Below are 15677 nucleotides of genomic sequence, written 5' to 3'. Positions count from 1 at the left end.
TAAGATCCTTGACAAGCAAGGGGTCCTTTAGTCTCCCTGCCAAATCAAGGCAGCCCATTCTGCTTTTGGACAGGTCCAACTGTCCTCTATTTCCTTGGAGCTTCTCTTGGACTCCCAGTCTAGGTTCCCAGGTCCTCATCACCTGTATCCCAGACTCTGGATAATTTTATCAGTTTATCAGTTTTATCAGAGACCTCTATAAACTACAAAGAGTGCCCAGAGACTTTGTTTAACCAGGACAGATTCCAGAAGGACCAACTTGTGACCTCTTGTCAGTGAAGTCTAAGACATCAATTTCTTTTACTGACCCATCACTTAGGACCTCTAGGCAAGTTTCAGGTCACTAAGATCCTCAGATCTTTTTTGAACAAAATTGCTTTCCAGTCACACTTCCCCCACCCTATACTTGAAAATTGAATTTTTTAAAAACTTATATTTCTGTTGAATTTTATCATTATTTTCTGCCCAAGAACTCTGACCTCTTTTATAACTCCATCCTCAGAAATTGATTGCTATTTTACTAACTTTTGTTCCTAGTGAATTATTTTTGAAATTTCTTTGAGGTAGTAACAGTAGCTTACCTGTACTATGTTTTTTCCTTCTTTTAAAATGAAAATTTAAATCATGCCAAAACATAACAGCTATTATTTATATAATGCTTTGATGCCTGCAAAACACAATACATGTGTTGTGATCCAGAGATCTCCTTATTGGGAGTATAGCCCAAGGAAATCAATGACAGAAAGGTCCCATATACACCAGACGGGCCATTGAGTAATGGCCAAGCAAACTGTATGACATGGATTTAATTGAATATTGATGTGCCACGAGAAATTATGACTGAGGAATTTAGAGAACTTTTAAATTTACCAACCAATGTAGAATTAAGTAAGCAAGAGCAGAAAATACATACACATACACAAACACATACACACACAAGGACTACAAACACACATACACTACAACAACAAAGGGAAGAAGTAAAAAATAGTTTAAACTTAAAAATATAGAGACTTATATTGTTAGTTTCTCAATGTTTATTATTGAAGGAAATTTCTAGGATGAATCAACTGTGTAATCTAAATTTATCTTTTATTCTGAAGGCTAACTTCCTAATATAGATATTAAATCTTCCCTCTTTTCCTAAGCATTGAGGTAGATACATGATTAAGCCACATCTGTCTCCAGTCCTAAAGGACTTGAAATTCTAAGGGGAAATAAGACCCATAATATAATATAGAATGTATTTCAGCAAGAGGTTGGGAAATTGTTATCTGAACTACACCTTGAAGCAAGAAAGAAACTGGGGTGGTAGAACTTGAGAAGAACAATGATGCGAACAAAGGCCCAGAGGTCAGAAACTAGAAGTGTAGGAGCAAAGAAAACTGGAAAGGACATTGGAAGTCAGATTGAAGTGATCTGAGAATTCTTGAGGGAAAGAATTTGGATTTTTATTTGGGAGCCAATGGGAAACTTTATTAGGAATACTAATCTGGTTGCTGATTAGGGGGGAAAAACCAAAGACAGAAGTAGCTTATCCTCACCACAACCCTCTCAGGTTGAAGTAGTAGTAATGATGATAATAATAGCAATAAACATAAACATTTATTATTGAGTTTGCTATGTTCCAGATACTGAGCTAAGCACTTTACAATTGTTATCTCATTGAACCTCATAACAACCCTGAGAGAGAGTTTGCTGTTTTATCTCTATTTTTTTGAGTTGAGGAAATAAGAGATGAAATGACTTACCTAGGATCACATAGCTATTATGTGTCTGAGGTCAAATTTGAACTCAGATCTTCCTGTTTGCAGGCCCACTTCCCTATCCACTGAGCCACCTAACTGCCTTGTATTACTTTCCTAATAGATTAGGTAGTTATTTCAATTGTACATGCAAAATGTGAAGACAACCTGAAATAGAATTGGGGAATTGTGAATGGTAAAAGAGGAAATTTGCTGATTTGCAGATGGCTCATTTTGCAGTAACAAATAGAACTTTGATAAATAATCACATCATTAAATTTCTGTATAATTACAAAATTGGAATACATCACTTCCATAAAGTTGACCTGGGTCTGTCTCTGAATTATGGAGAACATGTACTAAGTTTTATCAGATAACAAAAATCAGGAAATTGGTTGTTTCTGATTTGTAATTTAATTTGTCTTTATAATTTTAAAGAAACATTTCAATTAAAACCAATCAAAACAGCAATTAGTCTGGCATTTTATCAGATTGATTAATTTGGGCTTTGATTCCAGGTGAATTATTTTATATGTCAGAGAATTATGTTTTCTTGAGTCAACTTGGATCAGGGACAGTCATATGGTTTATGCTGCCCCATCCTTTCCTGCCTACCTTGCTCTGGCACATCTTGATTTGTACAGCAGACTGGATAGTTGTATTTCCATCAATGTGTTGATAACAAATCTTAGTAGCAACCATAATTTTTAACCCTTCATTGTGTATAGCAATTGTGTATAGCAATATTTTGACATAATAATATTTTTGATCACTTGAAAATGATTTGTTCTGATGATAATCTGCATTTTTTCCATTATCACACAACATTTCTTGGTTGTAATCCAAGGTCCTTTGTCTTCCAGTATATGATACATAATTTTTCATCATAGGTTTTAATGTTCAATATCTCTTGATGAAGATTCAAAGGAGACAGTTTCCATTTTTAAAGAAACTCAGTATTTTCTGAGAAAATTCATTCTCATCCTAGGATGATTTTCGTGTATTATTGCCCATTGCTTCAGTTTTTTGATTCCTGTCCTCGAATCTTGGTGTTGGGCATTTTAGAATAATTTTAGTGAGAAAGGTAGCCTTTAGGGTTACTTTTATCATCTAATAAAACATCAGGCTGTGCCATTATTAAATGATTTTAAAAAAGCCCTAAACTTTGAGAACCTTTGTCTGTGCCTCTGACCTTAGCTTTTTTGGCTTCTGAGGTGAGACTCTAAAGATAGCTAAAAGTACTGGGGTCACCTTTGAATGGTGCTTTACAGTGTGTCTTGAGCTTGACCTACAGGGTCTAATTGAAATGTTACAGCCTCCCTGAAAGGGAAGTACAACAACTATTACTATTGTCGTTTTAAAGATTAAAAAATGCAGCCCCAGAGAGGTGGTAACTGGCTTATGTATATTTAACTATGGAATGTCTGATGGGAGAATTGAACCAAAGGCTCCCAACTTTGTCCAAAATACCCTTGAGTATCTATTCAGTTATTTAGGGTAGTTTTTTAAATGTTCAATTTTTTTTAATCTCTGAGGGAGAAAGGTTTTGAATAATCTGGGGCCACAGGTGCCAAAGGAGGTAGAGATGAAGACCCTGTAGGAAGAGTGGCTCCTTAGTACCTCCATTACCATTCACAGGGTCAGATAGACATGAGAGGTTATTGAATCCAGCTCTCATTCTCCAGATGAAACCCACAGTAGTTAGAGATAATTTTTCCTAGTTCCCCCTGGTAGGATTCAAACCCAGATCTTCTGGAGTCCCAGCCTAGCATTGTGTGATACATTCTAACATTTGCTATTTCCTCTTAAAACCCTTTCAAAATGAGAGCAACTCTTTGAAAGACCCCAAATTATTACTGAACACATCATGAGGTATACTACGAATAAGCCTCCCTCAGTCCGCATTAGTGAGACACTGAGAGAGTGTGACTTGAGATCAGCTGCCTGCCCTCCTCTTCTTTGCCCTCAGTTTCCTTCAATGTGAAATAAGGAGTTGGATTGAGATCACCTTTCAGGTCCTATAACAGTAGTATGGTCACTTGATATGTGATTTTATAGTTGTCTGAGTCAAACATTTAATTAGCTGAATGAATCCCCATATGTGATTTAGCCTGCTATATAGCACAAGAGCTATCCTGGTATAAGTATTGAAGTGGCTTCCTGACACTTCCAGGAAAAGTGGTGGCTTTTGGCATTTATCACGGGTTAATTTTCCTACCCATTGTTAGCTTGCCGTTTTTAAAAAGTAAAGAAGAAAATTGTTTATTAGGGTCATAGAACACAGTGATATCTTAAAAAAATTGAAGAAACCATGCATAAAATAAGATGGTTATAAGATTAAACTCTTCAAAAACTAACTTGAAATAGGTACCTTTCTGAAAAGTGTGAGGAGACTGCAATGTTGGACAGCTCTTTGGTCTTGTTTTCTGTAGGATACTTAATGACTCATTTGTGATACTCCTTATGATACTCTTTTCTGATCTGGATAGATAGAAATAATCAAGCTGTTGTTACATCGTTTCCCAGACATTTGGAGCTTTGAGAGAGGGAAGAAGGGAGGGAGAGATTGAGAGAGAGAGAGAGAGAGAGAGAGAGAGAGAGAGAGAGAGAGAGAGAGAGAGAGAGAGAGAGAGAGAGAGAGAGAGAGAGAGAGAGAGAGAGAGGAGAGAGAGAGGAGAGAGGGAGAGGGAGAGGGAGATTGGAGGTAGTAAAGCTAGAAGGAAGGTGAATAGTTAATTATGAAGGAGAGGAAAACATAGCTCAGGACTTTGGCCGGAGGCAGCCTGGGAAGTGACGTGCTGTAGCATTTGCTGTTCTAGAAGGTGCAGAGACACGTAGTATAAAATGGGAGGACCAGGAGAGAGGCTGGCTCTATTTATCTCCAAATGAGCAGGACGAGAGGGAATGAAATAGGGAGGAGGCAGCTCCCTTCTTAGGCTACTGAGCTACGGTAGCTCCTCGCCTTAGCTTTTCAATGTTCAACAAGGTTTATTTTTCATAGGCTCTTTCTGTTGCTAAGATCAGAGATACAGCTGTATATTTTTTCTTACATAAAGGGAAATCTAAGTTCATTTCAAGACATCGAAATGGGGAAAGACTATTATTCCATTTTGGGAATTGAAAAAGGAGCTTCTGAAGAAGAAGTTAAGAAAGCTTACCGAAAACAAGCCCTCAGATTTCATCCGGACAAGAACAAATCTCCTCAGGCAGAGGAAAAATTTAAAGAGGTGGCCGAAGCCTATGAAGTTCTGAGTGATCCTAAAAAGAAAGAAATCTATGATCAGTTTGGGGAGGAGGGTAAGTGTTGTGCCTGTGTCTTGTGTGTGTGTTTCTGGCTCTGTATATGTGTCTGTATGTATGTATGTTTATCTGTGTATGTGTGTGTGTGTCTTTTTCTGTCTGCCTCCCCCCCCCCCCCCCAATCTCCTAGTTCACCCGGGTTCTGGGACCTATCACAAGGAGTAGACCATGTAGATAGGGGAGAAAATAACCGGATTTTGTCCTGGTTTATTGTCTGTACTTGAATTGTCTGTGGTGAGAATGAGAAGAGCTATGATTGGAATGTATTTGCTCAATTTGACATTTGAATACATTTTTATACCACACATTTCCATGATTTGGCTTAGGATCTATTTTTGAAAAGAAACTTAAACCCATTCTAGGCACTGACTTGCAGAAGTTCTGCCCAACCTCTTTTCGGCATTTGTTTTATTCGAGATATGAATAAATAGCCTTTTGTTCATTTGAGTCTTGTTTGACAATTCAAATTAGAGGGAGTTCTATGTATTTTATTTTTCTTTTAAAAACAAAAGATTTCTTCCCATAGATAGAACAATCTTGGTGTTGGCTGAATAAGACCGGGCAGCCCCCCAGAAGCAAGAGAGCAGCCATCTAGTTTCTAGCTTGTTTTTGGCTTTAGGCCTGGAAAGGAAAGAATTTGCCTGATGTCATAAAATACCAGAACAAGTTTTTGGCCTCATTGTAAACAGTTATCATTTGCCAAGAAATGAGGCCCCGGAAATGTCATTTTTTACCCTAAAATGGCTCCCAGGTTAGAGCACTCTTTGACTTAGTCAGTCATGGAATCTTGTAGATGAAAGAGCCCTGAACATTTCAAACAAAACTGTTTCTTCACAATTGGAATCCTGAGCCCAAAGCGAACTTTTCTTCCCTTTCCTGCCCCAATGATTTTAGGTATATTAAGAGGTTAAATAGCAGTCAGAGACAATGAAGGGGCAGAATTAAACTCATCGTTTTGTCAATCTAAAAGTTTTTTTCAAAGTTGTTCTTTATCTTTCTGATTTTGAAGACAAAACTTTTTGAGAAGGCTCTATTGTTAACTTAAGGATAAGAACAGGGATCAGTTATTAATAGGATTTCATCATGTCTGTGGATCAGTCCTAAATCATTGTTTGGGGTCACCTTTATTTACATCAAGGAAGCCATAAGAGAACTGTGGAGTCCCCCCCCCCCCCCCCCCAGACCCCAGGAACATCATGGACAGAGGAGGCTGATGCTAGCACTCATGCTAGGCTCTGATAGAGGTTATCTCCATTGAATTTTGCCAAGTAACTGCAGTTTTTTTCTAATCTCTATAAAGGCAAATAACCAGCTTGGTGAAATGTTATGCTTTTCACTGAGGTAGCTCATTGTCAGATTCTTGCAAAGCAATTATTGAAAAGGCACAACTATTTGGCAGTTCAATATTACCAAAATATATTACTTTCAAAACAGTTAAGTTGTCAGAAAAGGGGATTTGATCAATCTAATGAGAATCTATATCCTTATAGTTAATAAAAAATTGTTTTTTTGTGGGGGCACCTATTAATAACAGACTCCTGCAAACTTTCCCTTCAGTTAACAAGAAAATCTTCTCAAAAAGTTTTCTCTTTAAAATTTGGAAGACAAAAAGCAACTTTGAAAACAAATTATAAATTAACAAAATGCTGAGTTTAATTTTGCCCCTTGATTGTCTAATCTCTTAATAAGCCTAAAATCATTGAAGTGGGAAAGGGAAGAAAAGCATGCTTTGGGCTCAGTATCTAATAAATTTGCCTAAATTTTAATGATTGCCAAGTTTTGCCATAGTAAATAAGCCATAGTTAGCCAACATGCATTTATTAAGTACCTACTAGTAGGTACTTAGGTTTTTAGCACTGAAGATTCAAAGGCCTCCAGGATTTACTTAAGAAAATAATGGGACACCAAGCAAATTATATCTTTGTCTTGGGTTTAACATTTCAAGGAGATGACACCTTGGTGTAGGGAGCAGAAGACTTAGGGTGAGTCCTCTGCTCCATCCTGCCCCCATGGTCCTGAGCAAGTGACCTAAACTCTCTGTGCCCTAAGACCTCTATTCAAAAAAATGTCCCTGAACATTGGGAGGGCTGTTATCCCAATGAAATCCTAATCCCTAACATTAAAAATCTCTTTTTTAAAACATTAATGTGCTTTAACATTGAATGTATGTATCATTGTTTTGTCTCTGGGTCTCTTCATCATTTAAATACATCTTCTCATAATCATATCCCTACTAAGTTCCCCAGCATTTGGTGCCAAGAGCTTTAGTTTTGGAGCCTATATCTAAGATCTAGGATTAAGGTAGACAGACATTGCATTAAAAAGTAGATTGTAAGATGCATGGAGCTACAGGGATCAAGAGTTTCAAGAAAGATTCTGGATAGATAGAATTTTTAAAAACTAAAACTGCATCTAGGATAAAAGGTCAATTACTGTTTCAATTTTGCATATAGGTGTTACTACATGTAATGTTGTATACAAGTTCCAAAGAGAACTTTTTAAAAATCTATGATGTGGTGGCGCAGTGGATAGAGCATCGGCCTTGGAGTCAAGGAGTACCTGAGTTCAAATCCGACTTCAGACACTTGATAATTACCTAGCTGTGTGGCCTTGGGCAAGCCACTTTAACCCCATTGCCTTGAAAAGTCTAAAAAAAAAAATCTATGATGTGTTAATAATTCTGAACCTTAGAGATTTTTCTTCAGAGTTTAACAACAATTAAAATTTTGTACAATAAAAAAATTTTGATATAATTGTTCTAAGGAGACCTTTGAAGAAGAGTGATAATATCCTGAGAAGGAAGCTTAAGTTTCTCTTCAGTGTTCTGAAGATAGACAAATGATCAGAAATGATCTATGGAAAAAACTTCACAAGAATTTTTTTAGTGTTTGTTTTTCTTAATAAAATGGCTTTATTTAAAAAATAAAAATAGCTTGCTGAATTTTATTTAGATGCTGATTAGTAGAATTGCCATTGCCTGCTTTTTGCTCAGGCATGCTGTTCTTTCCTATTTCCTTCTTTTCTATATATTAATATATCTTTACCTCATTTTGCCAAATAAATCTTTATCAGTAAAGTTATATATACATCTTTTGTTTTTAGGTTTTTGCAAGGCAATGGGGTTTAAGTGGCTTGCCCAAGGCCACACAGCTAGGAAATTATCAAGTGTCTGAGGCCGGATTTGAACTCAGGGACTCGTGACTGCAGGGCCAGTGCTCTAAACACTGAGCCACCTAGCTGCCCTTATCAGTAAAGTTATATATCAGATCAAATAACTTCAAATTGCCAAATAGAGCTTTCTATTTAAAGGAAATTAATCTATACCCTCTTACCCCTACTTTATCCTTTTGGCCAATTAAGATTTTTCTATATCTGGTTTACTTCCATTTCATACAAAACTACCCCATCATTTATCTTCTGGCTCCTTTTCATTGCCCGTAATCTTGTTCAACCCTTCACTGTTTTCTTTTCTCCCCCTAACAAAAATTCAGAAAAAAATCTTGACTCAACCCTTTCATTCCCTCAGCCTATCCGAGCTCTTTTCTTCAAAACTAATGTAGAAAATCAATATTATATTCACTCTTTTCCCATTCTTACCCTAGTTATCTCAAATACCACATGTTTCCAGCAGGACTCATCCTATTTCTTTTTGCCTGTTGACAGCACCATAATCTTTTCAAGAATCTTTTTTTAGCCTTGGCATTGACTTGGACTTGTCCCTCATTGTCCCTAAGCCTTGACTCATGCTGCCCTCAGCACCTTCTACCTGCACATTTCCCTTCAAGTGCATCCTCCACCCAGCTTCCAAATTGGCTATCCTGAGTGTCCCCTTTTATCATCAGTCTGACTTCTGACTGACTCTCAAGTAAGTTACAAACTCCTTAATTTTTGGTCATGTCCATCCCCAATACTCTGGCCAACCTGTTGGGGTATGCCTTTATGCCTCCCCAATCCATCTTTAATAGGGTTTCCACAGTTTCTTTGCTCATACATAGCCTTCAACTAGGACCTTTTTTTTTTTTAACTCACAAACCCAGTTGGGCTTGATTGCCTCAAGGCTTCAATACAAATTTTTACCTTATCTCTTCCATGCATTTATGTTTGCAGTTAGTTGCTGTGTAGGCCCTAAGTGTGTTCTTTCCTTCTTCCTTGGACAATCTGCTCTTCCCTTTTCCATAACACCTTCTCTGATGACTCTGTGTTCATAGCAACATCTTCCTTCTCAAAATGACTTGGAGCACTTTACCTTCTTGACTCCTGTCCTTGGGGCGGGGGGAACTCCCCAACATTTGATAAATGAAGAAATGGATTCCAAAGAGCCTCAGGGATTTCCTGGAGGTACCACAGGTGATAGAGGATTCTCTGCCTGCCTGCAAGATCCCTTTTTCATTAAGAAAATCACCAGTGCCAGCATTAGCAGGTGCTCATTCCGAGGACCCCAGGGGACAGTTCTGGAAGGTCTTTCTCTGCACTGTCTATGCCATGGCTTTAGAAAGAACTAGAATGACCCCTGATGGAATGGTGGGCCCACAAGCCACAGGAGTACCACTGTCCAGGGCTTCTTGGTGTTCTAGGAATCCCAATGAAAATGAACCGTTTTTTGGGGAGAGATACTGGGGAAATGGAAGTAGATGGAGATTTTCTTGTCTTAGTGTCTTTGTTTTCTGCCTGAAGAAGAAAGGAGATGGGAGCCATACATATGGTTATATGAAATGGGAACAATAACCTTTGTGTTGCCTACCAGGGAAAATAGCACAATATTTTTAGATCTCAGAAATGAGAAAGTGAGATGATTCAAAATAAGATTTGATTCCAATTACAAACAGAACTGGAACCAATGGAAGGAAGCTACAGGGAGATAGATTTTTAGCTCAGGACAAAAGAAAAATTCCTTCACATTTAGAGCTGCCCCCAATAGCTGAGTTCCTTGTCTCTAGAGTCTTTGTGAAAAGTGTGTCCATGTCTCTTGTCTCAGGAGTGGGTCCAGAGGTGAAGGGAACCACTTTTCGAGGAAACCATGGAGAAGTATGGAGTGGTTCAGTTCTTAGTAAAGTATTGGCCTAGATCAGAGGTTCTTTACCCATTTGGTGGCAGTCTGGGGAAGATTTTGGAACCTATGTTTTTTAAATGCATAAAATAAAATACAGAGGATTATCAAGGAAACCAATTATATCAAAATATATTTATCAAGACTTTTTAAAAAAATTGATGGACCCTAGGTTCAGAATCCTTGGGCTAGATTGGTGGGTGAGTTTATAGGTTTCAATGAGACAGTATTGATTTGTAACTCTTGAACACTTTTCCATTAGCCTATCTCCCTATGATTGATAGAGTTGTTGCCATAACTTGCCTTGACCACTACAAGTGAAAGAGATGGGCAGAAGATACCCCTTCTCAAGTGGTCAAATTTAAGATGATGGGGAGAAGACACTTGTATGGAAGAGAAAGCTTTGGGGGTGAGGGGAGGAGGGATCTTGGAGAGGAAAGCTGAATTTTCCTAGTGACATTTTTATTTATTGGAATGATTATGCATCTTTTGTGATTTCTTCTATAGTCTGAAGCAAAGAATTCCATTTTTAGGTTGAATTAGTCTATTGGAGCTTTTAGCATGTGTGTCTGATCTAGTCAAATGAACTTTTAGGGTGTTTTTATTAAGTACCTATGGTCTGCTAAGTACCTGGCATGTGCTAAATGCTGGGGATCCAAAAGAGGCAACAGGCAACTTGGTTTCTGAATATTAATTTGCTTATGGAAAAATTGCTAACCTCTAAAGTGACAAGTCAAAAGTCATCTCTGTGGGAAAAAAACATCAATGAGATGGGAAGTTTGTCATGTCATTGTATTTTCTTTCTCATTCACATTTTATTTGCTCTTTAGGATTGCACAACATTATCAAGGAAAAACAACCCTAGAAATCTTACCCTAGAAACTAAAAGTGACAGAGTAAGGGCCAATCTTGGAGTAGGAAGACATCAGGTTCCCCTCCTGCCCTGAGACACATTGGCTGTCAGTGTTCCCAGGCAAATCAATTTCTGGAACAAGGAATTCAACTTAACTGTCCACCCTGGAGAAATCAAGGATGTGGACTACTTCCTCTTCCCCCAAGGAAATCTATTCCTCACTTCTTTTGAATGGTTCACAGCTCAAGTGGGCTGAAAGGAAACAGGCTCCATGTTATCAACAATGGGACTGTAAAATACTCATTTATATTTTGCATCACAAGGGTCTAACATTTCTGCTCATTTCACTTAGGTTTAAAAGGAGGAGCTGGTGGGACTGATGGACACGGAGGTACCTACCGGTACACCTTTCATGGTGATCCTCATGCCACCTTTGCAGCATTTTTTGGTGGTTCCAGTCCTTTTGAAGTCTTCTTTGGTAGAAGAATGCCTAATAATAGAGATGCTGAAGAAATGGAAGTAGATAGTGATCCTTTTAGTGCCTTTGGTTTCAGCATGAATGGGTTTCCCAGGGAGAGGAACACAGTGGGTTCATCCCGTCTCAGGCAAGATCCCCCAATTATCCATGAACTTAAAGTATCACTTGAAGAAATCTATAGTGGTTGTACCAAAAGGATGAAGATTTCCCGAAAAAGGTTGAATCCTGATGGGAGAAGTTTTCGAACAGAGGACAAAATTCTCACCATTGAAATTAAAAAAGGATGGAAAGAAGGAACAAAAATCACTTTTCCAAGGGAAGGAGATGAAATGCCCCATAGTATTCCAGCGGATATTGTTTTTGTCATTAAAGATAAAGAGCATACACAATTTAAGAGGGATGGATCAAATATTCTCTATCCTGTCCGAATCAGTTTACGGGAGGTAAGTGATAAGCAGGATCTAAAATGTTGACATTTAACCAATTTGTGCTGTGAGAATCTAGGAATGGATGTGGAAAATGCCCTGTCAGTCATGCTTCCTGACCATGAGGAATTCTTGAGTATTCCATAGTATTGTTGGGTGAATGTGGGGGCACATCAGTGGACCCTTGGCTTCCTGTCCCAGCAGCACTGCTTGTACATAGTCATGGCTTGCACCTTCTTGGCTTGCACCTTCTTACCTCTCAGGTGTGTTGGGGGCATCAGAAGAGGTACAGCCATTGAAATGACTTTTAATCACTACACAAATGTAAGGTGCTATTTATTTTAATTACCAAAGCTTTCATTGCTGATGGTTGATGATTGTCTCTTAGTTATGATTTGCAACTTACTGTTTAAAGGAATAATTTTTATCTGTTTTGTAAATTAAAATTTTTACACACAAGCCTTTGTTAAAATTATGGATCTAAGGTAGGAAATTCTCAAAACAATTCAAGAAATTAGTGATTTTGTTTGTGTGGTTGTGCCTTCCATTGACATAGATTGCTGTCACTGCTCTGAGCCCTCTCATTCCTTTGGTGCTTTGTCATAAATGCTTGCCAGAATTGGCTTGAGTATTCTGAGAGAGATCAGGAGTGATGCAGCATGGCGGAGTGGAGAAGACATCAAGGCCTAGAATCTGAAATCTGGTCCATGGCTGCTCCTTGGGTGGCCTAGGACAGCTCACCACCTTGGGTTCTGCTATGTGGGCTCTCATTTCTGGCCATAAATATAAATGTCTTTTATGCAGGCAAGTTGGTGATGTGCTTGAATTTGCTTCTGCCCCTGCCCATCTTTCCTTGTTCTTTGGGTTAGCATTGTTCAACAGTTCCTAGCCTAGCTGTGCATTGTTTACCAGACCTCTACCTAGACATTTCTAGACCTAGTTCAGTATTCCCCTGCACCACTTTAGAAAGATGTCTTTATTGACAGATTAATTTTCTGGATCCAGCCTAGGCACCATGGTCTATTCAGATATCCATATCTGCCACTCAGACTTGGTCTTTGAGCACTACAAACTAGATGAAAAAAAATGGGAAAAAACTCAGAGTCAAGCATCTAAATTTATCCTAAAATGTTCATTTTGAATTGAATTGAATTTAATTTAATTCATATAATGAATTCAATAGAAAGGAAAATATATAGCTTATAATAAGGATATCTAAGACATCATTTCCTAAACTGCCAAATGTGACTCCAAAAGGGAGAGGAGATGGGTAGGATGGATCAGTATGACCTTCCTTACCAATCTGGCTGTTCTCTCCCTTCCAACTTTTTGAGTAGCTCATCCCCCCAATCCCAAGGAAACATGGAGACAAGACTTCCCCAATTCCCCCTTCAGTTAAAAAAAAATCATATTCAGTACTGACTGCAGGTGAAGCACAATACTATAACCTAGGGATAGGCTGATGATCGATGATACATTGGTCCCTGTCCTTGATGGGACTTTGGGATGAAAAAGTTTGATGATTTCTGACAGTTGGTCAGTGGTTGCAAGATTTGCCTGAGTCTGTCATCTTTTTGCAACCATTTGTGTGTGTGTGTGTGTGTGTGTGTGTGTGTGTGAGAGAGAGAGAGAGAGAGAGAGAGAGAGAGAGAGAGAGAGAGACTTTAAAAGATATTGCAACAAACTTCCGCTTCTTGGCAAGTTTACTTTGTTGTTGGTCTTTTAGGCCTTGTGTGGCTGCTCCATCAATGTCCCCACAATGGAAGGAAGAACCATCCCAATGTCAATCAATGAAGTTGTGAAGCCTGGAATGAGGAGAAGAATTATAGGCTATGGACTGCCCTTTCCAAAAAACCCTGACCAGAGGGGCGACCTGCTCATAGAATTTGAGGTGAACTTCCCAGACACCCTGTCTTCAGCATCCAAAGAGATCCTTCGGAAACATCTTCCAGCCTCCTAGGGGGATGGAGCACTCACTTGGTCACCAGGGTTTTGGCAAGGCACTGAATAGACTACCATAGACAAAGTGGGGTGATGCCTAAAGGATTCAGTGATATGCATGAATATAGAGAGGGTCAAATAAAGGGCAAAAGGGAATTTGCAGTTAAATACGGAGAGGAAAACCACTTACTGTATTTTATTTTCTTCTTAAACAGAAATTTCATTCACAATTTTGCATACATGGAAACTTTAGTTGTTTTGTGACACTCTAGTGTACATATTGCTAATAAAGTACGGGAATATGTAGGTACTTTATTTCTTATATCTTTACATCATCAGTAGGAGATGCTGCCACCTATCCTGGAGAGCAGAGTTCATAGATGAAATGCCACATGTAATGTGTGTCTTCAGGACATTGTAAAGAAACTATTTACAAATGGAGAAATTTGGTTTCAATCTGCTTCTGTAATAGCGCTTTAGGGCTGGTACCCTGAGAGAGAAATTGCCTGGCAGATAGATTTTATTGCTTTGGTTTTTAAAATGTGAATTTATGTCAAGCTTTTTTTTTACCTGTGAAAATCCTAGTTGCCTGAACTACTACTGGGTATCTTCAGAATATCAGGCTTATTGAAAATGTCACCTGTAGGGGCAGCTAGATGGTACAGTGGGTAGAACGCCGACCCTAGAATCAGGAGGACCTGAGTTCAAATTTGGACTCAGACACTTAATAATTACCTAGCTGTGTGGCCTTTAGCAAGTCACTTAACCCCATTGCCTTGCAAAAACTTTAAAAAAAAAAAAGGAAAAGGAAATGTCAACTGTGTGATTTTTATCTGTGAAGGTAGAAGATGTATGTATGCTAGCATGTATGTAATGGCCTACATGCCTATATACATATGGTGGGCTTATGAAATTGCGACTCATCAAGCACTGGCATAAATGATTTATTTTAAAATGAATGTGCTCTTCAAGCTGTATGTAATTATTCTCATAGTGTATCCAATCACATGCTACAGGAGTCGATTTAAGAAGTTCCCAAAAAGGAACAGATAATAACTACTATAGTGTTACAACCAAAATACAGGGAGAAAACATAACTGCTGCTTAGACTAATGTTGCTACTATAGAATAGATGTGTGCATGTATAATATTTTGTTTCCATATGTACAGTATTGAATTTCTCATGTTTTTAATTTAAAAATTGTAAACTTATTTTTAACTTTCTTTGTTTTTGTTACCATAGTGAGAATGATCTTTTGAAACAATGTGTTCAGTAAAATTATCTGATCCCTGAGTCTAGATTTATTTTGTATGTCATATTTATAGTACTTTGTTAGACCTCAGTTATGCCAAGAATATAGAATGCTAGCACAATTTAAAAATCAGTAGTGAAGCATTTCATTTCATAAGTGAGATCTTCATTAATTTATACTTGCGTTATAAAATCAAAAGCTCATAAAATAGCAGTGTGTTAAATTATTCCTCCATATCATTCCATTTCCTCATTCATAAAAGATTCCTCAGTGGCTATGTTTCTCAGAGTGTGGTGAGGAACCTTCTCAGAGGCCACCCAGAAACAACTGCATGGAGGGGTAGTAATACCATTCTGTCCCCATTTTCCTCTTCTTTCTTTGGTCCATCCTTTTACTTTCCCCTTCTTCCTGTGGAGTATCACAATTGCCACATTCCAACCCTCTGATCCAATTAATTTCTTTTGTGTCAATAGTACATCAAATTCTGAACATGCCCCTTTAAAAACTGAATGATGAGATAGGATATAATAATTCTTAAAAATAGGTAAGCATCTTGTGTAGGGAAGAGGGTCATGGGATAAAAATAAAATTATTGCTGTACAATCTTTGAAGTTAGGTGAACTTTAAAAGACCTT

The 15677-nt window shown here is 38.1% G+C and overlaps 1 protein-coding gene across 5 annotated transcripts in view; it reads left to right on the top strand.

The window, feature by feature from the left end:
* DNAJB4 (DnaJ heat shock protein family (Hsp40) member B4) overlaps positions 1-14845 on the top strand; it is a 40409-nt gene extending 25564 nt beyond the window's left edge. For 3 of the 5 annotated variants that reach the window (XM_074221118.1, XM_074221114.1, XM_074221115.1), the window contains 3 exons: positions 4802-5042; positions 11298-11866; positions 13575-14845. In XM_074221118.1, the coding sequence (XP_074077219.1) occupies positions 4832-5042; positions 11298-11866; positions 13575-13808 (1014 nt within the window). In that variant the 5' untranslated portion in view covers positions 4802-4831 and the 3' untranslated portion in view covers positions 13809-14845. The remainder of the gene's footprint in view (positions 1-4801; positions 5043-11297; positions 11867-13574) is intronic. The other 2 variants (XM_074221116.1, XM_074221117.1) reach the window with 1 other exon arrangement.
* The last annotated feature ends 832 nt before the right edge of the window (positions 14846-15677 follow it).

This window comes from Macrotis lagotis, chromosome 2, assembly GCF_037893015.1.
Source record: "Macrotis lagotis isolate mMagLag1 chromosome 2, bilby.v1.9.chrom.fasta, whole genome shotgun sequence".
Lineage (NCBI taxonomy): Eukaryota > Metazoa > Chordata > Mammalia > Peramelemorphia > Peramelidae > Macrotis > Macrotis lagotis.
Note: the sequence above shows the minus strand (reverse complement) of the source record. Positions and strands in the feature narration are given on the sequence as shown.